The sequence below is a fragment of the Nuphar pumila genome, chromosome 4, assembly GCF_984573655.1.
Source record: "Nuphar pumila chromosome 4, dmNupPumi1.hap1.1, whole genome shotgun sequence".
Taxonomy (NCBI): domain Eukaryota; kingdom Viridiplantae; phylum Streptophyta; class Magnoliopsida; order Nymphaeales; family Nymphaeaceae; genus Nuphar; species Nuphar pumila.
Genome location: NC_143252.1, coordinates 3,589,675 through 3,615,030, shown reverse-complemented (window position 1 = coordinate 3,615,030; position 25,356 = coordinate 3,589,675). Strand labels below are relative to the sequence as shown.

General features: G+C 39.1%; 1 protein-coding gene across 2 annotated transcripts; it reads left to right on the top strand.

Moving 5' to 3' along the window:
• The first annotated feature begins 10,372 nt into the window (after nucleotides 1-10,372).
• Nucleotides 10,373-24,798, top strand: LOC149839089 (uncharacterized). 2 transcript variants are annotated; one of them, XM_090002255.1, is made up of 8 exons: nucleotides 10,373-10,478; nucleotides 12,746-12,827; nucleotides 12,909-12,976; nucleotides 22,144-22,241; nucleotides 22,440-22,621; nucleotides 22,801-22,868; nucleotides 23,852-23,915; nucleotides 24,518-24,798. In XM_090002255.1, exons 1-8 carry the CDS (start codon nucleotides 10,390-10,392, stop codon nucleotides 24,533-24,535), a joined length of 669 nt encoding a protein of 222 aa, XP_089858381.1. In that variant the 5' UTR covers nucleotides 10,373-10,389; the 3' UTR covers nucleotides 24,536-24,798. The 2 variants fall into 2 exon arrangements, with proteins under 2 accessions (XP_089858381.1, XP_089858382.1); XM_090002256.1 differs by having other exon boundaries at nucleotides 10,377-10,478; nucleotides 22,485-22,621; nucleotides 24,518-24,795.
• The last annotated feature ends 558 nt before the right edge of the window (nucleotides 24,799-25,356 follow it).

Below are 25,356 nucleotides of genomic sequence, written 5' to 3'. Positions count from 1 at the left end.
CAGATCCAATTTGGAGTTGAATGGATCAAGCAAAACCAGTGATGTGCTGCGGGGTCCAGATCTGTCATTATGATTCCTGTATTCGCTGGAGGGAGATAAGAACGAGGTCCAACAACTGTTGATCCTACTTCCTAATGGGCATGGGAGATCAGATCTGGATCCAATCTGTGGGCAGCTCTATGAAACACGGGGAAGCGAGCTCCTGCAACATAACTGATGTAAATCCGTTGCAGGATTTATAAAGAAAATCTTGACAACTATGTGATTATCTGAAAAAATAAGAATTTGCAAGAAAATACAGGAAATAAAATAAACTAAATTTACTGAAAAAATAAAGAAAGCAGTAAACTGATTTCAAATCCAATTCTAAGTCAGAAACCTCTATAATTAATGAGTATTTATAAGGAAACATGAGAAACTCTAAGCCTATTTTGGATTCAAGATAGATTCAATACATTAAAAGATTCAAATATAAATAAAAACTTAAACTGAAACCGGATCCAAATGAATCTCTTGAACTCGGGCTGCACGTTGTTCTGCATCAATAATGCTTCAGGTGCATCTCTTGATGCATCGACGTTGCAGCTCCACTGCTGATGACCATCCATCTCAACATTTGTTAAAATTGACATGACTGGATAAATAACATGGCTTTTTTAGAATTTTAAATTTGTATATTTCTCTTAGAAAAAAATTACTCATGCACATGAAAGGTACATGACCCTAACTAACAAAAAGTTGTGAATTTTATTTGTCTTCATTTTTTTTTACATTAATTTTAGATAATCAAGCAGGGTTCCAATTTGAAAACCCTGAGATATCAGTCAACCAACTATGCTATTCGATCCTTTTATCTTCACCTTTTAACTAAGGGTGTCAACGGGTCGGGTTTGGTTCGGACAAGGTGGAACCAGACTTGGCTTCGATTTTTGGGTTGGACCCAGGTCTAATTGGATTTACCATAAAAAAAACATACCTGAACCCGATAAGAACTACAAGAACCAGACCCAGGCCATACTTGGTAAAAATAATATTTTTTTATCATTTTACATTGAAAATTTGTGGGTCTTAATTAGAACTTGGGTCGGCCCCAAGTCTGTTATAAAATTTCACAAACTATACCCTGATCCATGTAATAATCGGACCTTCTGATCCGGACTCGTGTCTTAATAGAGTCTTCTTATTTATCACCATACCCGGACCCTATAGGTTTTGGTCCGGGTAAATCCTACCCGTTGACACTTTTAACTACAATAGTTAGATTTAGAATTCACTTTTTAATTATCTCTTTCTTCCTATTTTTTTATATTTGGATAAATGGGTAAAAATCAGACAAGATAAACTTTTGGGCTATTCTTTTTCACCATTTTGTTTAATCAAATTCCAAACGATATAAAACGGTAACCATTTGTTGCATTAGCGTATTAATACAACAACAATAACAACTACTACGCCTTCATCCCAAAACAATTGGGGTCAGCGATATGAACCGACAAAGAAAATCATTATGGGTCTTCCACATGAATCCTTCTCCTCCATTCATTTTTATCTAATGCCATGTCCTCAGTGAGGTTCAAAGCATTCATATCCTTTCTTATCACCTCCATCTATGTCTTCCTAGGCCTACCCCGACCTCTTTTAACTAATATATTTTCCCATTTCTCCATCCTTTTAACTGGAGCATCATTAGGCCTTCGTCGAATATGTCCAAACCACCGTAAACGATTCTCTCTCATCTTATTCTCAATGGGTGCAACGCCTACCTTCTTACGTATCTCCTCGTTCCGAATCTTGTCTTTTATTGTATTTTCACACATCCATCTCAGCATACGCATCTCAGCTACACTCATTTTTTTGAATATGATGTCTCTTGGCAGCCCAACATTCCGTACTATATAGTAAAGCGGGCCTAATAGTCGTCCTATAAAACTTTCCCTTCAACCGCAATTGCATTCTACGATCGCACAACGCTCCAGTTGCACTTTTCCATTTCATCCACCCAACCTTTATCCCATGATATTTTTAATATTTGGATAAATGGGTAAAAACCAGACATAAACTTTTGGCTATTCTTTTTCACCATTTTGTTTAATCAAATTCCAAACGATATAAAACAGTAACCATTTGTTGCAATAGCGTACTAATATTTTTTATATTTGGATAAATGGGTAAAAACCATACAAGATAAACTTTGGGCTATTCTTTTTCACCATTTTGTTTAATCAAATTCCAAACGATATAAAACGGTGACCATTTGTTGCAATAGCGTATTAATTTATAGTTTTAGCAAAGAGATGAAAAATTGAAAATATGACATCTGCTTCGGCTCATGCAATTATTTGTCATCTTCATGAAATTTTTAATTTCAATCCATTCGTTGTTTCATAAACTAGTGTAAAACAGAACGGTTGTTTTTTGAAAATTTTAAGCGCTAATTTAAAAAAAAAAACTTTTGTGAGTGAAAAGACCAAAATACTTTTATTATGCGAACGTCGTCTCCAAAAACCTCGTGTCTTACATGAGATTGGTTACATGCATTTGAGTAATTTGTGGATTCCGAAGAGAGAGAGAGAGCCCCTATTATCGCCCTCTTCCGTCTCCTGCATCACAGAAGAGAGAGAGATGACGGAGGAGAGCGGGGAGAAGAAGGGCGGGATCGTCGTGGCGAAATCGTGGCCGTTGGATCGCCACCACGGCAGGAAGGATGAGAAGCGGCAGCACCAGGCCAAGATCACCATCAAGAGCTCCGATACGAAGGAGGAGATGCAGAAGGAGGCCATCGATCTCGCCCTTTCCGTACGGAACGCCAACCCCATCTCTTCTCCTCAATTTTCCTTTCTTTTCTTTTTCTTCTTGTCCCCACAATCCCGTTTCCTTCTTCGTTGCTTGCATTTCTTCTCCTTCTTGAAGTTTTCTTCTCTTTTTTAGCTCGGATTTTCGAGGCTAAAAGGCTAAAAAATACTAAAAAACCCTCTTTCCCTTCATCATCATCTTCTCCTTTTTTGGTTTCAGGCACTCGAGAAGTATAGCGTGGAAAAGGACGCTGCTGCGTACATCAAGAAGGAATTCGATAAGATGTACAGTCCCACCTGGCATTGCATCGTCGGGCGCAATTTCAGTACTCTCTCTCTCTCTCTCAATTCACCCACGAATGATTCTCGCTTTTTTAGCGATATTGGCGTTTTTTTTCCTTTCTTTCTTTCTCCATTTCGTCTACTTTTTCTTCTTCGTTTTTAGAATGGATTAAGGGCTTGCTTTCTGTTGATGGTAGTTGGTACTTGGGGGATTGTGTTCGATGATGGGTCTATCTCCTTACCAGTTGCGCAGTGGTGTTCTTCAAAGCTTTCATTCTGGTGAATCCGGAGCACCATTGTGGATCATTTGGGTTTTAGAGTGGTTTTGGTGCTGCCCAACTTGGGATTTAATGATTGGTGGTTAGTTGATGAGGAACACCGCTAGAAAGAACGGAGATGATTTTGTTGTCGTAGATTTGTTGCTCGAGGGTTATGGTTTGTTTTATGTTATGTCGTTGAGAAACCAGCAATCCTTTATGTGGGGTTATAATAGGATAACTGAAGGAAGTGGGAAAAGAGGAAGATCACTAAAGACTTTGAGGGTGGCAGTTGGAGGTGACACGAAAGATTGGAAAGTGACAGAAGTTGTAGCTCTAGATAGACAGGAACGAAGAAATAGGACTTGCAAAGCCAACCCCGTGTAGTTTTTTTTTAAGGTGAAATAGCTTTTAATCAGGGTGACAAAAATGGCAATAATCTTCTTTAACTGCTGTTAACTTCATTCTGGCCAATTCCTTCACTAGTCTAACGTATCAGCACAACTATTTTTCATTTTAGTAACTGCCTAAGCTGGCCATGTTGCAAGAGGATGATGGGCGACATAGTTCTTTCATCATTTTTTTCTTCTGTAAAATAACATTTCACAATTTTATCTGCATGTTCTGTGCAGGATCTTATGTCACTCATGAAACAAACCATTTTGTGTACTTCTATTTGGATCAGAAGGCAATTTTACTATTCAAGTCTGGATGATAAAAGCTGCAGCTTTTTGCGATGACAATGATTACGATGATGATGTTGGCAACACTGTTGATGTTCATGGTGATGAACATTGCAAGGATGATGGTGTTTTTGCCTGGTGATTGAGTTCGTGTTCATCCTTTGGACTGTAATGTAAAATTGCATGTAGATATTCGAATGTCGCCTGTATATTTCTGATACTGTACTTATTAATAATTTGTTTTCTAGCAGTAGATTCATGCCTTTATATTTCTACCAAGTAGATTAATTCCTATGCCTTTGTTTTTTTTCAAGAGCATTTTTCTACTTGAGGGTACAATTATCATTCGTTTACTATGCCTTTTTTTCTTCTCCATCTCCTTTTCACTACGTAATCAGAGAGAGAGAGAGAAAGAGAGAGAGAGAGAGAGAGAGAGAGAGATTGATTGCTGTGAACCAGCTTGGAAATTGGTCGTTCGTAACTTCAACCAAAGTGGTGTCAGGTGGTTGATCCTTGTGTGAACTTCTTTTGTTTTTTTGAAAGGCAAGCTGGGGTTAGGCAGACCCCCACCATTTACTATTCAAAGTATCATTGGGTTTTGAATATGCAACTTCCCACCACAAGGAGACGTGCACTGACAGCTCCTACCAACCACGCCGGAGCCCCCGTTGATAAACTCTTTTTGTTTTTTAGATGACTTTGAACCTTAATGGGTCTACCTTTTAGGCGAGCAGGTTGTATGTTCCCCCCGTGAACACGGGGCCGTGTGTTCGTGGGTCCGAATGAGTGCCACGTTGGCACTCATTCGGGAGTTATGTGAAGGAGGAATATCTTGAGATCCGCAATATTCCTTCGTACACACCCAAACTGACGAATGAGTGCCAACGTGGCACTCATTCGAACCCCGAACACGCGGCCCCGTGTTCCACGGGGAACATACACCACCCTCTCACCTTCTAGATAGTAAACCCTGAGTGAGTGCTCTAACCTATAAAAGACACCCACCGATCAAGCTACCGGTATGATCTCAAGCGGCAATTGATCCCAGGGCAAGATGTCTTTGTGCGAACTTTACCTTGTAATTCTTTGTTTTATGTGGATGAGGAGTGCTGGAATTCGCTGGTTTGAGAGGTGCGCATTTACTGTGTCCTGTTCTGATTGTCACTTATAAGACCTTCCAGTATCGATGGCAGATCAGATCAGGTGCAATCACATTGTACACTTCCTATGCCGCTGCACTTGGCTGCCTTCGTCTGCTGTTGGGCTCCACAAACGACCGTCTGTCAGCCAAAGATAGAGGGCGACTAGGTGCAGCGGCACACTCAAAGTGGGAAATGTGATTGCACCTGATCCAACCCCCCCCCCCTCTAAAAGTCTCCTTGTTGCTTTGGCCTTTCAGCAAAAGATGTGCACTCTAAGTATCAACCTCATGAGTCGACTCTTGACGCCCCTCATCTTGCTTAACTTAAGCGTGCCTACCTAACCAGATGTATTAAAGGCATTGCATAACAAAAGATGCTCAAGCACTGGTATTTCTTTGAGAGTACCACTTGGGTTTGCTATCCCTAGCCTTGTATGGGCCGTTGTGGTTGGTAAACCATTTTTTTTGAATTTATAACTAAAAAAAATCACACCCAGCCTCAAAACCTGATTGCGCTGGTTCAGTCTGCCATACCTACAATCGTCATGCTGGCATCATAAAACTTTGATGCTAGTACCCCTGCCTTGGGGCCTATGCTATGCATTGGTTTGCATAGAGTGGTGCCACCCATGAAAATCGAACCTTGATTGCCAGTCTAGCAGCCAAGTCCCCACCCCACTATGCCAACCCCCTTGGGGCAAGTTGGCCAACTTAAGGCAAGAAAAATTTATGACCTTAAAATGAAAGGTGAGTTGGTCAATTCTAGCTGTGTTCTCTTCTGCATGTTTGAGCTGGGAATGCAAGTGGGTCTGATCCAGGATGGAGGTTTTGCGATTTTTAGTTATTTCAGATTCGACTCTTCATGTATTTAGCTATTTCGGATTCGACCAGTTTGCATCCTTAGTCATCTTGCACTGTTTGTGACATGACTCGCCAAGCAATCATATTGTTATCCTTCTACTAGGTGCTTGGTTCATAGCATCATAGACCCTAATGTGAGAAAAACAAAGATTGACCAAGTTTGTCCTACCAACTTTAAGTTGGATTCATTACCTAGTTGGACCAACCTTTATCGGGCCCGCAATCACGGATGTGTTTGGCGCCTTCCTCAATGGATTATGGACCAAACCCAACCTGATTGTAGTTGTGCTCAAACCATTCAAAGTAGACCTAGTGAGCTTAGCAGGTCAGATTGGCAAGTAGATGGATACCTAAATTTGACCCAAAATTAACATTAATCATGTAACGACCCAAACTGAGGCCTTTCGATCCCATGTTTGTGGACGTTAATTTTCAAAGAAAAATTATCAAAACAACTATAAAACCAAGCCAATTATTTTTCCATAATATAGCATATCAAGGTCTCAAAATCACCATTAGATCATTCATCCAATATCACATGCCAGAAGTACTCCACAATACTTTAGGTCACCGATAGTTGAGTTTGAGTCCCCGAGTCACGTTCTCCTCGCAGAAGTGCTTCCCGATCCTACAATTGTAACCAAGCGATGGGTGAGTCTAAAACTTAGTAAGTTTTCATTTACAAACATAATACATGACTGTTATAATTGTAGTGAGCTCTAAGCTCCTACTCTTAGTTTAGTTTTTTAACTAAGCACATATATTGTTTACATATTTTATTTCTTTTTTTTTACCTTTTCCTTACATTTCTTAAAATCATCCTCATTCCTAGAATAAACATTATCAATGACGTACTCTACACTAATCGGCTATTTTGAAAATAGCTTCTTGGGCATAGCAACCCATATAGACAACTCTAGAGTCTATGATTGTTGGCTAGACATATGAATCACCAACAAACAACATAGTCTAAATCGGTTCAGACTATGGACTTTTAATCGCTGCATCTTTGTTACCGGTTGCAAGCAGAAGAGCCCAATATACTCATTGATAGCTAGACGAAAAGCTCGAGAGATTATACCTGACCCCAAGGTGTATGAGGAGTTATACATACCTCCAAGGTTTGTGGTTCATGCTACTTTCTACATGTGTCTAATAGGCTATGTTTCTAACCTCTAAGAGTTACTAAAGAATTTCTCAAAAATTCTAGGCACAAATAAGATACAAATACCTCTAACAAAGTCGTAGAACATGTCCTTCCTAATAGAGTTCTTTATCAATCTCTGTGTTGTTATCCTAGGTACATTATTTTTTTCATTTTCTTTTTTTTCCTACATTAGTGTATTATATACAATATCAAATATATGTTAACTAACTAATGTTCAACATGTAATCACAAATGCAAGCCTTAGTTCTAGGGATAACAATCTATCACAAAGACATATTTTCAATCAAACATACCACGACACTTACAATACTCCTCCCAAGGTATAAATGTGGCATTCTCATAATAAATCATTTTCTGAGAACCCTAAAACTCTATTTCCTTTCTCAAAACCTAGCATTACTTTCCACTTTTTACAATATATTATATGTATTAAACCGTTATTCTCATTCCCATAACAAGTACAAACATGATACAAATCATATTATTTGTTAACATTTATATGATATAAACATGTAATATGTACTACAATCCACATGCATCTTATTGAAAACATAAAAAATATAGATTCCTAAGCATGTAGTTCAGACGATCTATTCATATATAAGAAATAATTAGCATACTTATAAAATACATAGAATCACATAATAAGATGCATTTATGAATAAACCTATATCTTATTTATCTAGGGAGATATTTGTAAATGTTCACTTACCTTGAATCACACAAATCTCAAACTAAGGATCAACTTTAGTATTTCTGTAAATCCTGATATGAAATGAGCAGAAAATCCTAATAATCAATATCATTAAAATCCTTGCTTGTGTAAAATTTATAAAAATACCCATAAGCTTTTTTGCCAAACTCTCAGAGTTTGTCATATTGCCTTATGCCAATGGATCTCTTTCGAGTAAAAGAATTCAGGAATCCAAAAATTACCCAAATCTAATATCGAGATGAAGTGTTATGCTCGATTTACTAATTGAGCATAATAAGGGCAAAATAGTTTTTTCACCTCTCCAATGAGTCTAGATCCAAACATCAAGATTCAGGAGGGATCTAGCCGACTCTCTTGGTATGATTCTAGAATTTTGGAACAGATCTGAATCTTATATACATACCCAAAATAGGTATATATACAACTTATTTGCTCTTTGATCAATTGGACCAAGTTGGCCTACTAGACCAAATTGGCCTAATAGTAAGAGGTAGTTTCCTTCTCATGAGAGGTTGGGGGTTCAAATCCTAACCCCACCCTCTTAGAAATTTTTCCTTTTGTTTATGATCCTAAATTCACTGAACCTAACCCAGACCCAACCTGGTCTGGGTTCAGTTCCAAACTAAACCTAACCTTTCACCTAACCCGGACCCATCCAGAGATGGTTTCAGTTCTGTCCTTTAAACCTAACTCATACATAGCCTAGTCTAGGTTTAATACAAATCGAACCTACCTGATTCAGTTCTTGATTCTCAACTCTAGTTGAAATCCAAATCTAATCTAGATCTAACTGGTCAGAGATCCAATCCCTATTTCATATACTGGTTCTAAATTCGATATGATCGATCTAAAAGTGATTTATTTCGGGTTTGGTACAAAATGAAATCAAACTGATTCAAATTGGGTTTGGGTTCGAACTTGATCCAAACCTGATCCATTCTAGTTTGGTCTTATTGGATCCAAACCTGATAGCTGAATCCAAACCCAATCTAGTCTAGTTTGGTCCAACATGATCCAAACTTGATAACATGATCCAAACCTGATTAGTTTTGTGTTTGGTCTCACTGGATCCCAAACCTAAATCCGGTTCATGATAGGAGTTCTCCCTTATAAATATAATATATATATATATACATATTGTTTTTATTTTATTATTTAAATCTCTTGACCATACTCAGTTGGGACACCCCAAACCGAGTTGGTCTGGTGCAAACCCTAGGAATCACCATGCTTTGGCTTGAGCAAGGGGGTGACACCATGGGATTTGAACCTAGACTGCATGTCTAACGGCCTAAGCCCCATCACACTGTGCCAAACCCCTCGGGGGCCAATGTTGCAAATCTTGGTATTGAGATTCTTGATTCTCATGGGCGTTTCCCTTCTGCGCAAGTTGACACCCATGATAGACCCCAGGGTAGGACCCTTAGCCCCGGAGTTTTATGACACTAACATGACCACCGTAGGTATGGTAGGCTGAGCCAACGTAACCAGGTTTTCATGCCGGGTGCGGTTTCTTCGGGTTATAAAAAAAGGATTTTCTCAATGACAAACTAAACTGTTAAGAACTTGAAAAATATCCTAATATTTATTAGATATTATCACAGTTTGAATAAATCATGATATTTCCAAAACATGGCTGATTTTGCAACCATGGTTAAGGTTCCAACTATCTTGTTCGATTCGACCCATATGTACTCGAACCTAGACAGCTAATAGATCGGATTTGGTTAGACCTCTGGTCCAATACTTTATTTATATAAGGATACAAGTTTCTTAAGGTAGGATCGAAAAGGATACTCAGATCAGATCAGATTCAGATTTACCCATACAATTTATTTTTTGGATTATGATAAGATTTGAATCAATGTTTTAAGTTGGATCTATGCTCAGGTTCAGATCTGGTCTGATCGATCTTGCACATCTTACGTGTGAAAACCTTGTTTTTCTGTTCGCTTTTCTCTTACCTGATCCAGTATTACCACACATATTTGGATCCCGATTGGACTTTACATCATCGGATCTCATTTGGTTTCACACCCAAACTCGGATCTATTGTGCAAAATTTGGATTCAGATTTGGATCAGAAAGAATCCAGCCCATATCCTATCCGTTCTCAGCCCTACTAGACGCGGACTTGCCCTAGGCAGAGCTGAGCTGATAGGACCCAAAGCCCAGACACAGGGTGCTTGGTAGTTGGACTCGGACCCAGGTTCAGCACAGCAGCACGAACCGCCTCTTTCATGATAATACATGGTCATATCTGAGAAGAGTTAACAATCAAGCTCCAAACGCCAACATGTAGATAAACTTATTACATTCCCAAAATACTATTATTTTTCTGTTAATGACCAATGTACCAATACGTGCCAAATTATTATTGGTGACTTGTTTCTTATATTAGAATCATTGTAACTGTACGAAAGTTCGGCTGCTGCTTGAAGACCACGCGTGTCCTCCGTGCTCCCCATCTCACCGACGGCGCGCGTCTTCATGATTAGCTCTTCTTCCTCTTCGAGATCCACACTCGAGGAGTCGTCCCACGATTTTAATCGAAGTTGGTTGTCGAGAATGTTCAAGAAGTACGCTATCTACCTCCTCCCCATTTGATTTACATCGTCTCTCTTGATTGTTTTTTGATGAATTTCGTGTACCATTGGTCCTTCCTTTCTTCTTTGGTGTTGGTGCTGTTTTGTGTTAGATACAGGGCATTTGATTCATCATTCATGGTTATCTTCTTTTCTTTTTACTTCGCTACTTTTATGTTTAACTGAATCGTGAACGAGTGTTTCTGGTTTAGGTATCATTTTTTTGTTGGTAGGATTCCAATAAGGAAGGTTGACACGATGCAAGTGGAAGGGATCAGGAAAAGAGAAGGATCGTTGAAGACCTGGAGGGAAGCAGGGAGATGTGATAGAAACGATGGTAAGGTGACCGAAGTTGTAGTTCTAGATAGGAAAGAATGAAGAGACAATATGTGGTTCGGGTATGGCTTGATGATGATGGTGGTGATGATATTGATGAATCGATGAAGTTGAGAGATGAGATATTTGCCAAACAAAATCTGCTATTTTGGCAACAATGATTTGTAAATGCATTTTGGATCGTGTTATCCTTGTTTCTGTCATGGGCGTGGTGTTGGTCAATCTCTATAAGTTTGTTTTTGCAATGTTGGCCTCCTGCCGTCGTTTCAGTAACTCATAGCCAGCAACAGCACCTCAAGGGTGATTATCTATGTAGTAAAAACAAAAGCACCGACTAGGTGCCGAGTCTGCTGACGCCGTTGGCTACTAAAATGCCATCACCTAGGTGCAAGGGCAGTTTAGTCATTTTTATTATATGTATTCTATTATTTTTTTGTGTATATAATTATTATGTGTTTGCGATTTGTTTTTTGAAATGATGATAACATTGCTTAGTTAATTATATATATTGTTTATGTTATATATATGTGTTGTTTTACTTTGTTTTTGTGATTTTTTTTCTGTGAAACATTGAAAGCATGCCCAGTTAATTTTAGTTAATTATTATATATATATATATATATATATATATATATATATATATATATGCGTGTGTGTGTGTGTGTGTTACTTTGTTTGTGATGAATTTTTCTGTTAAAGTCTGAAAGTGAGAGATACATGGGTGATTTTTATTTGTATATATGTGTGAGTTTCTGTAATTTTTTCTATAAAAGCCTGAAAGCATGTTTAGCATTACTGATTATGTACTATGTTAATATGTTATTTAGATATGTATGTGTTACAGTACTTCTGTGATTTTTTTTTGTGAGAGGCTGAAAGTATGATCTTTTTTTGTGCGTGTGTCTAGAGTTATATATAAGTATATTCTGGTTATGTATATTTTGTGAAAGCATGTATAATTTTGTACACAACTTTGTATTACTAAAAGAATTAAACATATTTTGTGTATATTTTGTATATATATATTTTTATTTTTTTATTGGGGTACCGATTAGTTCGATTAGTACCGCCTACTCTTTTTAAGGGTCTACTGGCTAGGCACCGCCTAGCGCTTTTGACTATATAGGTGATTATCTGAATTAATGGATGATAAGTGTGTTGCACAGGTTGGTAGGTTTATTGTCTTTATGTTCTGAAGTGAGTTAACAGTATACTTTGCATAAGACATCAGGGTGTGGCTTGCATTCTGCTGAAATGTCAGCGACATGCCTAATCCTTTGCGATTAAGATAATGAAGAATTTTATTGAATTTCCTCGATCTGTTGCCTGTGATGATGGTGTCCCCTTGCAAGCCAAAATTTATGGAAAGGGAACAATGAACTGGTTTATGAAGAAAGCTATGAGAGAGAATGATTTGGCAGGAGCTGTCAACCAAGGATCTGGGAGTCTGTTCATTGAAGAATGATTTAACATTCTTTTCACCCTTTCTTCTCTGTGAGCTCGCTCTACAAATGCCCAGTAGGCTTTTCAACTTCCATATGTAGTTTCTAATGCTTACGTTATGTATTTCTCGATCAATCTATTGACATGATTTATAGTTGAGGGGCAGACAATGTAGTTGTGTCTAATGTATGACCGATTGCTTATTTACTTTGCACAATACGTTTTATAATTTCTTTGTACCTTGCCAAAGAAGCGATTCTTCTGTAAGTGTCCATGTGGGTGTTGTGCTATGTCACATGGATGCAGCAGAGGATATGGGGATACAGCCATTTTTATGACGTTTTCGATATGACTAAGGTATAAAAAGTTAAAAACTCTTCTTATGATACATTTATATTATGCCAGAGTATCTGCTTTTTGAATTTCAACTATGAATGTTTTTATTTTCATTTATTTTCATTTCATGTGATAAACTTCTACAGGTTTTCATCAGAAGATGTTTCTTCGCAAAATCAAGTAAAGGCATCTGTGCAGCGCAAGATCCGGCAAAGTATTGCTGATGAGGTATCATATTTTGTTGTTTCATGTTCACCTATGGATTCAGCATGATGGTATAATTTATTATTACCTTTGTTCAATTTGCAGTATCCAGGTCTTGAGCCAATGTTGGATGGCTTGCTTCCAAAGAAGTCACCCCTCATAGTTGCAAAATGGTTCGTCAACATATTTCTCTTAATGTGCTTGGCTTTGTGATTTGTTTAGCATTTGTATGGAGTAATCCTATAATTTCTGCTACACATTTGTATCTCTGAACTGCACCCCAAAAATTCCATTAAAATATTGCCACTACTCAATGTAGCTTAGAGTTTGGACTATGCCAGTCAAGTCTCCATCAGGATTAATGTGGGAACTGTTTATACTTTACACCTTTTTTTGGTTGCAATAGGAAAGGTTTTTAAATAAAAAAAAATACAAGAAACTAATGCATTGAGGGAAGGAATTCTAATGAAGTATCAGTTGGATTAACCACCACTAAAGTAGTGGTGGTTATCCACGATGTGGATACACCCTCCATCCGAGATGATCCTTCTGATAAATCAAGAGAGAACGGTTACGCAAACGGTTCCCACCCTATGCTCTATATATATGGGTACCATGAGCGACCCAAATACATGAGAAATACAGGAAAATCGAGAGTGAGGGTTTTCTTCTAAGTTCTTACCTCTCCATTCAGTCGATTTCCTTCAGCAGGGAATAGTTCCTGCTCACCGGTTGCATAAAGAGAGTCTGCGCTCCCGAAGGCTGCAGCCCGTCTGAGGAGAAACCATTCCTTGCTTGATCAACCACTGCTCACCGGCTCTCCTCTGCACCAGTCGACCTCCACCATCGGCAACAGCCGCAGTCCATCAATGACTGCATCAGGTTCAAAGTCTCCCCTGTTTGTTTTTTGTTTAACACAGTTTTTGCTGTGTATTTTCCCTGTTCTTGCGCAGGCTACCGGTAAGGAGGAGCATACCCCAACAATGGGTTATGGGCCCACACCCCGCATCCGCTGCATAGGGTGTGTACTGGTCGTCTGGCTGTGCAGGTTGCCGTGGGGCGACGCTGTCGCTGGTGGCCGACACAGACGACCGTCGCCGTAGGGCGACAGAACAAAAAAAAAAGGGGGGGTTCGGGTTTTTACCTGTGGTCGTTGGGCTGCAGGAGCATCATCTATCACCGGTGGAAGTATCACCGGTGGAAGTCGCGGACTGTCTCTGATCTAATGGCCGACATCTGTCCGGCAACACACAAGGGTTTAAATCCTGTTTCCTCTACCGTCGGGCGAGGAGAGGTGCAACATCGGTCCAGGCTCCGTGAGGGTCGCCGGCAGGTGTGGCGACATTGGTCGCCGGCAGGTGCGGCGATTTGGGTCGTCGGCGGCGATTTGGGTTAACCCTAACCCCCTTTTGCAGAAAACAGAAAACCCTCGGGTTTTCTGTTTTACAGTTTCGTTTTTAATCGGATGGAACCAGATCGGGTCCAGTACTGGGTCAGATCCGGATCCGGTTCTTGCCGGGTCCGACCCAGATCAAGTTAAAATCGGGCCAGACCCGAATCCGGTTCATGCCGGGTCCGACCCGGATCAAGTCAAACACCGGGTCATATCCGATTAAAACCGACTCCGACCCGGATCCAGTTAAAGTCTGGTCCAACCCAGATCTAGTTAAAGCTGGATCCGACCCGAATCCAGTTAAAGCCGGCTCCGACCCAGATCCAGTTAAAGTCGGGTCCGATCTGGATCCAGTTTGAACTGGTTTTGATCCGGATCCAGTAGGGTCTAGGCACTATTTGGCCTGAACCGGATCAGGGACTGATTCGACCCTTTTCAGGACCGGTTCAGAGCCATTTTTGACCGGTTCCTTCTAGTTTCTCATCGGTTTCGAGATGCTAAGACCTTGTTTTAATAAATATAAGAAAATACAAGGATTTTGGCATATAGTTATAGGGTTTTTATGAACCTTTGTTCATACTTGACACTGGTTCATAAGGTTCAGAACCGGTTCGGATCTTTGGATAACCGATTCAGGACTGTTTCAGATCGGTTCAGAGTGTTTTCAGACCGGTTCTTGCTTGAGGACTTAGGGTTTTACCCATTTAAGCATGTTTTTGTTATTGTTCATGCATTTATTTGAAATTATGCATCTGTAAATGATTGTTTAATATTAGTATTAAGGATAGTTAGATGACTTAGTGTATTCACGTCACCAAAGTGACTAAATACATGTATGTCATAAAAGAATTTCAACACTATCATACAGTTTAAGCTGATATTAACATTGTACTTAGATTCGTGAAACGATAAACGACCCAAAGGTAGTTTTATCATGTTCGAAATTTAAGTAGGGTAGAATAAGGTAAATGTGTCGAGATACATCACACATGTGTATCTAAAGATACCTTGTGTCGATGGTCTAACTTCACAAGAACCTTAGTTTTATCGAATATGGTCTGTAGGCAAAGCGGTTTCGCGTGTCAGAGCTCTTACCAAAGTAGGACTCTGATGACCTTCTTCACTCGCCTGAAAATAAGCATATTAAGTGCCTTTATTTTTTTGCTTTTTTAATTAAAGTTTTAGTCTCATACGAATGCTTCTTGATACATGTCTTTTGTCATGCAGTTTCTAGTCCTGTGATTTTAGATGGCTCTAGCTGTATACATTTTTTAGATGGATCAAATTTTAGTGATTGGAAAGAGACTGTACTTTTTATATTAGGGTATATGGATCTGGCCCTAAGGATAGTAGAATCTGTTGCTCTAACTGATCAAAGTACTATTGATCTCTGCTTTTGAGAAGTGGGAGCGCTCGAATAGACTTACCTTGTTGCTTTTGCAATCTAAGGTGGCTAAAAATATTTGTAGTGCCATACCACAATGCAGGACACTTAGAGAGTTTTTAAGTTCTATTGAAGCACAATTTGTGAGTTCAAATAAGGTCAGAGCCAGTACCCTAATGTCTAAACTCATATCTATGAAATATACTGGAGGAGAAAACATTCGCCAACACATTTTGAAATTTTATGAAAATAAGGAACATAGTGTCTCAACTAAATGACATGAAGCTCACCATCTCTGATTCTTTCCTAGTGCATTTAGTTTTAGCGTCCTTACCCTTGGAGTACGAACCTTTCACAATCTCTTACAACATACATAACGATGAATGAACGTTCAATGAACTTATATCCAAGTGTGTTGAAGAAGAAGAGAGGTTGAAAGGGGAGAAGGTGGAGAGTGCACATATGGCTTCTCATGCATCCAAGGTAGGACCAAGGAAGAATGCATTTAAGAAAAATGCTAGGAAGAACCCAATAGGGGATAAGACATCCCAAGGCAAATAATCCGACTCTGATCCCATAAAGTGCTTCTTTTGCAAAAAAAAAGAGACACAGGAAGATAGATTGCATAAAGTATAAAAAGTGGTTGAAAAAGAGAGGTAATTTTTCATTTGTTTATCATGAATGTAATTTATTACAAATTCCTGAAAATAACTGGTGGATTGATTTTGGTGCTACTGTTCATATTTCCAACTGTCTAAAGGTGTTTCTAAGCAGAAGGGAACCAACAATGCATGAGAAGAACATCTATTCGGGAAATAAGATGCATTCACATGTGAAGTGTGTTGGAACCTGCAAGATTACTCTAGATATAGGCATAGTTTTGGATCTTCATGATGTCTTTTATATTCCATCATATAGTAGAAAATTAATTTCAATTTCGAAATTGGATAAATTTGGATATTGTTTTAAGTTTGAAAATTTCAAATTGTTCATTTATAGAAATTCAATTGAAATTGGTTCTGCATCGGTTTATGATGGTTTGTATATATTGAACGTGAAGATCCAAACTCAAGAGTCCCTGACTTCTGAATACGCATTGGTTGAAAATAAACGTAGTTTGATAAATGATAAATCTTACATGCTTTGGCATCAAAGGTTGGGTCATATTTCTGAAACGAGAATAAAGAGACTCGTAAATGAAGGGATCTTGAAATCTCTAGCTTTTACCGACAATGACCCATGTGTTGATTGCATAAAGGCTAAACATACAAACACATATAAAGAGGGTGCCAAACGCAGTAGTGAGATATTAGAGATAGTTCACACAGATGTATGTGGACTTTTTACCCCCAGTTACACAGGCGAAAAATATTTTGTCACCTTTATTGATGACTATTCTCGGTATATGTATCTCTACTTGATCTTTGAAAAAACTGATGCTTTTCAGATGTTCAAAGAATTTAAGAAAAAAGTAGAAAAACAAACTGATAAAGTTATTAAAATAGTCAGGTCTGATAGAGGTGACGAATATTATGGTAGGTTTACTGATATGGGGTAAATAGAATGACCATTAGTGTAATTTCTCAAAGAGGAAGGCATTGTGCCTCAATATACCATGTCTGGTAGTGCCTATTAGAAAGATGTAGCTGAACGGAGAAATCGTACGCTTAAAGAAATGATCAGGGTCATGTTGAATTATTCAACACTTCCCATGAAGTTATGGGGTGAAGCTTTAAGGACTGCTGTGCATATTTTAAATAAGGTACCTACAAAATTTGTGCCTAAAACTCTTTACGAGTTGTGGACAGGTAGAAAACCATCTTTCTCTTATATGCACATATGAGGATGTCCTGCAGAGGCTAAGTTATATAACCCCCACATTAAAGCCTTTGATCCAAGAACAACCGGTGGTTATTTCATTGGTTATCCAGAAAGATCAAAAGGGTACAGGTTTTATTGCCCATCTCATTCACCACAGATCGTTGAAACGGATAAGGCAAAATTCCTAGAAGATGGTTAAATAGGATTAAGTGCACTTCAAAACCTTGGTTTTGAGGAAGTACAAGATCCAGTTTCGTCACCTGTTAAGGAAAACACCGAAAAATATCGCATTATTATTCCTAATGATGATGTGGTTGATCATTCGGTTGTTGATGCATAAATCCAAAGTGAACCTATTATGGACAATGCGGAAGAGCACGAACAGGATAATCAGGTTCAATCTGAACCCGAAGAACGACCTGTTTGGAGATCCACAAGAATTAGGAGATTTGTCATACAACCTGATTATGTGGTGTACCTTCAGGAGCCTGGTGATTTCATAGATATGGATGATGACCCGTTGACTTTTATGGAAGCTGTGGAAAGCAAACAATCTACACACTAGATAGAAGCCATGAAATAAGAGTTAGGCTCTATGGCTAAAAATCAAGTCTGAGATCTTGTCGAGTTACCTAAGGGAGTAAAACCCGTAGGGTGTAAATAAGTCTTTAAGACCAAGAAGGACTCCAAAGATAACATAGAGAGACATAAAGCAAGATTGGTTGCTAAAGGATTCACTCAGATGGAGGGCATTGACTACAATGCAACGTTTTCTCCCGTCTCAACTAAAGAGTCAATGAGGATAATTTTGGCCCTTGTAGCTCATTATGACTTGGAGCTATACTAGATGGATGTGAAAACACCGCTTCTCAACGAGGATCTGAATGAAGAGGTATATATGAATCAACCTCTTGGTTTCTCTGAAAATGATCGTTTGGTTTGCAAGCTCAACAAATCAATATATGGACTTAAACAGGCCTCTCGACAGTGGTATATTAAATTTTCCCAAGTCATTATGACTTTCGGGTTTACAAAAAACATTATTGATCAATGTATATACCTTAAGGAAAGTGAGAGTAAGTTCATTATATTGATGTTGTATGTGGATGACATTTTACTTGCAACCAACGATATAAAGTTACTTTCAGAGACAAAACAGTTTCTTGCATCACATTTTGATATGAAAGATATGGGTGAGGCTGCTTATGTTCTTAGCATTGAAATCCGTCGAGACAGAGCAAAAGGTTTTTTAGGCCCCTCTCAAAGATCCTATATAGATAAGGTGTTAAAGTTTTATGGGATGGAGAATTGTTCTCTTAGTTCAACACCCATATCAAAAGGTGACAAGCTGAGCCTAAAGGATTGTCCAGAGGACGATATTGACAAAGCACGTATGAGTGCTTATCCGTATGCATCAGTTGTTGGCAGCTTGCAGTACGCGCAAACATGTTCTCGACCAGATATTTCTTTTGCAGTAGGGGTGCTTGACAGATTTCAATCTAACCCAGGTTTACCCCATTGGAAGGCTGCCAAGAAAGTCTTGTGGTACTTGTAAGGGACAAAAGACTATATGTTGACGTATCATAAAGTTGATCACCTCGAGGTCATTGGCTACTCAGATGCGGACTTAGGAGGATGCCTTGATAATAGAAAGTCTACTACTGGGTACATCTTCTTACTTGTTGGGGGGGCGATCTCTTGGAGGAGTGAGAAGCAGACGACCACTGTTGTCCACACTATGGAGGCAGAATTCATAGCATTATACGAGACTACCTCGCAGGCTATATGGTTAAAGAATTTCATAGCACAGTTAAAGGTGGTTGATTCCATTGGGAAGCCACTGAAGGTCTACTGTGATAATGAAGCCGCAATGTCCTTTTCGAACAACAACAAAAGTACTATGTCATGTAAGTATATGGAATTGAAGTATTTTGTTGTTAAAGAAAGGAGGGAGAATCATTTAGTGCATATTGTTAATATTGGTACCAAAGAGATGATCGCTGATCCTCTTACTAAAGGGCTAATATCGGGATTATGTTCCGAACCTATGTCACATGGGTGCGGGTGCGGGTGCGGGGATTCGGCACTTCCAAAAAACCCGGGTGCGGGGGTGCGGCAGGGGCAAAAATGTAAAAAAAAAATTATATATATATATATATATAATTTTGAAGTTTTAACAGTTTTAACATTTAACAGTAAACATTGTCATAAACTCATAATATGATTTATCATGCATGTAGTATATCAACCTAAATATCAAATTATCAATCAAATAAGTAAAGCAATTACATAAATCGACCTAAATATCAATCAAATAAGTATGCATAAAAGAACTAAATTACATACCAAAGTATATCCTGATGAAGTAATGGATGCTAATAATTTTCTTCTTCATCATCAAATGCATCATTAGAAGGAATACTGGGCTCAGCTAAATCCATGTTTGTTACGTTGAATTCATGTTCTCCCTCGAAGTCACACTCTTTTGGGTTTACATCCAAAAAAAAAAAAGATGGGGGAGGGGCTCGGCCCTTCCCCTGTCGACCCAAAAAAAAAAAAAAACTGATGGGGGAGGGGCTCGGCCCCTCCCCTGTCGACCCCCCAAAAAAAAAGATGGGGGAGGGGCTCGGCCCCTCCCCTGTCGACCCAAAAAAAAAAAAAGATGGGGGAGGGGCTCGGCCCCTCCCATGTCGACCCCAAAAAAAAAAATGATGGGGGAGGGGCTCGGCCCCTCCCCTGTCGACCCGAAAAAAAAAAAAGATGGGGGAGGGGCTCGGCCCCTCCCCTGTCGACCCAAAAAAAAAAAAAAGATGGGGGAGGGGCTCGGCCCCTCCCCTGTCGACCCAAAAAAAAAAAAGGATGGGGGAGGGGCTCGGCCCCTCCTGTGCCGAAAAATGAGGGAGCAGGGGAGGCTCAGCCCCTCCCCTGCCGACCCAACAAGAGACCGAAAGAGGGGGGGGGGTGCTCGGCCCCTCCCCAGCCGACCCAAGAAGACGAGAGACATACCTGCGAGCCGAGAGGAGGAGCCGAGAGGAGGAGTCTGGGAGGCGGAGCTGGGGGCGGCGGCGCTGGGGGCGGCGACGCTGGGGGCGGCGACGCTGGGGGCGGCGATGGGAGAGCTCGAGCTCAGGGGGAGAGAGAGGAGAGATTAGGGCAAAAAATTTTTTTTGCCCTAATCCTCCTCCTTTTCATCGGGGGGGGGGGGAAATTTCGCCCAAAAATTTGGACAAAAATGACCCTGGGTGCGTTGACCGCACCCAGGGTCGTGTTGACCGCACCCGGTGCCGCACCCGCACGCGATCCCGCGTCGCGTCGCGTCGACGCGGGTGCGGCACCTGTTTTGCCGAGTCCCTGTGACATAGTTCCGAACATGTAATGAGGATGGGTTTGTTAAGCTTTGTTTGACATATGCGTATAAATAAAGTGATCACTTTCAGTTCTTGATTCTCATTATTTTTTGTTGTTAATCTTATAAGGATTAGAGATTCAATTAAGGATCTATAAAATAAATCATAAAGGCTAATCTATTCATCAAGTCATTCTCATAAAATTTTTTGGTTAAGGGTTTGTCGTCGGATCAAGTGGGAGAATGTTGGATTAACCACCACTAAAGTAGTGGTGGTTATCCACGATGTGGATACACCCCCCATCCGAGATGATCCTTCTGATAAATCAGCACATGATCAAGAGGGAATGGTTATGCAAACCGTTCCCACCCTGTCCTCTATATATATGGGTACCATGAGCGACCCAAAATACATGAGAAATACAGGGAAATCGAGAGAGAGGGTTTTCTTCTAAGTTCTTACCTCTCCATAGAGTCTATTTCCATCAACAGAGAATAGATCCTGCTCACCGGTTGCATAAAGAGAGCCTGCGCTCATGGAGGCTGCAGCCCGACTGAGGATAAACCATTCCTTGCTTGATCAACCACTGCTCACTGGTTCTCCTCTGCACCAGTCGACCTCCACCATCGGCAACAGCCGCAGTCCATCAATGGCTGCATCAGGTTCAAAGTCTCCCTGTTTGTTTTTTGTTTAACACAGTTTTTGCTGTGTATTTTCCCTGTTCCTGCACAGGCTACCGGTAAGGAGGAGCATACCCCAATAGTATCACAATTCACAAAGCCCAACCACGAAATGAGAACAATGATTCTTTTAGACTTCATCATTTTTAGACTCGTCTCTCTAACTCTTTCTTCACACGGAGATATAACTATTTATATGTTACATATGCCTTGTCATAAGAGGCCAATCCCATAAAAAACAATAACAATAAAAGAGTACAATGATTTTGGGGAACTCGACACGTTGCCTACCATGTGGTCAAGAAACCAACCTAGGCACTTTGATTATTACTGCAGCCATTGCCCCATGCTGCTGTTTATTATATTCGTCTATAGAAAGTCTTGGGAATATTTATTTGTTTATCTTCTGTTATATTTCCAATGCGTGTATAATTTGCTAGCTATTCAGTTTGGTTTCAAGCATACTGAGTTTTTAAAAAAATTCTTGAATTCAACATCCATAAAAAACCTAATTATTCATTATTATAAAGTGAGCAAATTTTGTAGCTTCTGAAGTCCACTTAGTGCACCAAAGATGCATTTATTGCACATTATGTGTTTCTATCAACTATTTTGTGTTTGACACTTTGGCTATTCACTGTTCTAGTATCATTGCCTTGGCCAGACTTCGTACAAACCTACTGTTTCTAATGCATTTCTGTCTTATTTTTTCTAGTCAAAATCATCTGAATTTGGTTCTGGTGAACAATGTGCCTTTGTTCTTCAATGTGCGGGATGGACCTTATATGCCAACACTTCGGCTTCTTCACCAATGTAAAGTGTTTCTGCAGTTTATCTGGTTCTTCATGCAGTAGAACTAAAGATTCAAAAACAAGCTAATTCTTTTCCCTTCATTAGGTGGTATTCTTGGTGGATGCTGCCTTATTTATCCTTTTTTACTATCTTCTAGAGAAATAGAGAAGTCTGCCCAAAATGTTTACTATCTAAATGCTTTTATCTTCTTTTTTGAAGCCAAAAAGCCTTGCTATCGAATTCTTTGTTTTTTTTGTTTTTTAGATCCAGACATAATGAAGACATTTCAAGTGGATAGGGGTGCAATCAAGTTTGTTCTTGCTGGTGCAAACATAATGTGTCCTGGTCTTACTTCCCCTGGTGGTGTTTTGGACGACAATGTATTGGTAGAAACTCCTGTGGTATGGAATTCATTTTTTCCCTAAGGCTCACAAAACCTAGAATGACAATTGTCAAATTTTGGGCAACATTGATATCTCAATAAGCTATGGTGCAGCTTTGTTCTAAAGTATAAGCTTCAACATGCTGAAGCTAAATTTTGTGGTATGGCATTTAATTTGGTGACCTGGATGTTTGACAGGCTATAATGGCTGAAGGAAAGCAACATGCTCTTGCAATCGGTTTTACAAAAATGTCTGCAAAAGACATGTGAGTTCTACTAATAACCGTATTGAACATGCTTTTCTTTTTTCTTTTTCACAACAAAGAGAACATATGCAATTCTCTATTTTCATTTGTGTTATTTAACTGGTGATATGTGCTTTCTTTTTCCCATGTAGCTAAATCACAACCTAGTAAGCATGTTATTCTACTCTTCTTGCTAAGTACCAATCCGTTTTTTCGCTTGATTTTGTTAATTGCGTGAATGATTATCTTAGATAATGTAGGTTTTGTTCATTCTATCACTGGTTCAAAAATTATAATCTAGGAGAGGCAGATCTGAGTATAATCATCATGATAACAAGCTCTGCATGATTGATATGCACTTCTAGACTTCTAGTATTCAATGCTTAGACTGTGAAAAGCTGTTTCTGCTTCCATGGTTGTAAGAATCTGTAGGCACATGTTGTTGACCTCAACTGTTTGACTAGAGCATGCTTTGCTGTGAACCATCTAACTTGTTGCATCAATCTAAAGTTACATCATGACCAACTGTAGGGACCTAAAACTTCATATTTGTGTGATCTTTTATTAGCAAGGAACATCCATCAAATCAAGTTGCAATGCTGAAGCTAAATATCTAGATACACTGAGACTTGCCGTAAATCTGGCTGAATCCACTTCTCTTTGATCCCACCTTTATGGTGAGAAGATGTTATTGCTGTGTAGATAGCATCAACGTGCCTGTGAGCCAGGTTATGGCTGTTTAACAATTAGAATATTCACATATGTATTCCATCTATATAGTTCAGAATTTATAATTGACAGACTGGGCCATCTTGTGTTCTGCATTTGTTTAAAAGTGCAAGATATTCATCATAATGTTTTGCTGTTATTTGGATATTTGATCAAAATGAGTTGAATTTAAGTTGGGGGTTTGTTATGTAAATATTCCATTGTGATACTTTTATGATTTCTCAATAATTAGCATCTAATGATGCTTAAAGTAAACAATCTATTTGATGTTGCAGAAGGGCTATAAACAAGGGTATCGGTGTGGATAACATGCATTACTTGAATGATGGACTTTGGAAGGTAATTGAGTGAACCCATTACCCTTGTGGTTGATGTACTATTTATTCTCTCTGTGAACATGCCTGCCACTACATAGACATTGGATTTTTTCATCTTTGAACAAGGGTTTATGGTTAGAATTAAAAATAAATTTGTCCATAAGGCTCAGTACAGTCTGTAACCATTCATCTGATGATTCTCCAGAACTTATAGGGTCTGACTCTGATCATGTGTCCTTAAACACCCCATATCCCTGCAGTTAACTTTGATGTGTTGGATTAGCTAAATTGGCCGATTGGCCAGTGAACATCAGTCTCATTCTCTATTTAATTGAAAATTTCTTATTTGTTTCTTACTTCCTACCGGTATTTGAATGTGTATGTAAGAATTTTTTCATGTCCTATGTTATTGCAATGCATCACATGAAGTTCTCTATCATACCATACGTACAAGTCTGATGATCTGGGGATGAGATCCCAGGTTGGGGCCATGTACTCCAATCACTGAACAACTTGCATAGTCAAGTTGCTTTTGAACTTTCTACAAGCATTTTCATTTTATCATGTATCCCTTGTATTTGAAATGTAAAGCTTAATATCATGAGTTTTATGTGTCTCGTGCAGATGGAACAACTGGAATAAGGCATTTAAGATTGAAGGAGTGCAGTTAACCAATGAATATGGTTGATGAATGAAATGTCTGTGGTCAGGTACCATTGGTTCTTTACTTTCCCCAGTAAATGCTTCATCCTTGGCTTTTGTAACTGACAAATGAGAAAAGAATTCTATATAACATAATTGAGAGCTATCTTATTGACACCATTGAGCATCTCTTTGTGGTATTAAGGAAAGAAGTTCAAAGTTCTGTTTCTGTTTGGAAAACAAGATGGACTTTCTCTCTCTCTCAAATGCACACACGCACGTATGATGATGCCAGTATCTATTTACTGTATCTGTGGATATCAACTCTTAAAAGAAAGAAGAGCATGCTAAGATCCATCTCTTGAAGCTATACTGGTATCCTGGCGATCGATCTTTGCCCTCTTCAAAAGGCAATCTTTAGCACCCTATGTCTAATGATTTAGTTCATATGCAGTGCTAAGGAACTAACTTATATTTCATATAATATTTTTTTAATGAAAGTCTGCACTATTTTCTCATACCAAGCACATGCAAAAAAAAGTATTAATTCAGTTGCCTATGAACACACGCTAACACGCACAATGAGGTGCACCCATTAGAGGGGAAGAGAGTCATTGTCTGTGGCACTTTTATTGTGTTGCTATTGAGCTAGTTTTGCGTGGAACAGATTGAGATGCTTTTAATTCCAAAACAAAACGCTAAATTTCAAAGTTATCCATGTCTTGGTATCAAGGTCTACAAAGACTAGGGAGCACGGCCTACCTATAAAGAGGGAAATTTTCTTTCCCAGTGGTAAATCTTGTTAGTTCAGAAGACAAATA

What these genes read in the sequence shown, in the direction of transcription:
- LOC149839089 (XM_090002255.1), top strand. Translation starts at nt 10,390, where the DNA reads ATGATTAGCTCTTCTTCCTCTTCGAGATCCACACTCGAGGAGTCGTCC. An exon ending in TTGTCGAGAATGTTCAAGAA is followed by an intron (nt 10,479 to 12,745) that starts GTACGCTATCTA and finishes AAACTTCTACAG; the next exon opens with GTTTTCATCAGAAGATGTTT. An exon ending in TATTGGTAGAAACTCCTGTG is followed by an intron (nt 22,622 to 22,800) that starts GTATGGAATTCA and finishes GATGTTTGACAG; the next exon opens with GCTATAATGGCTGAAGGAAA.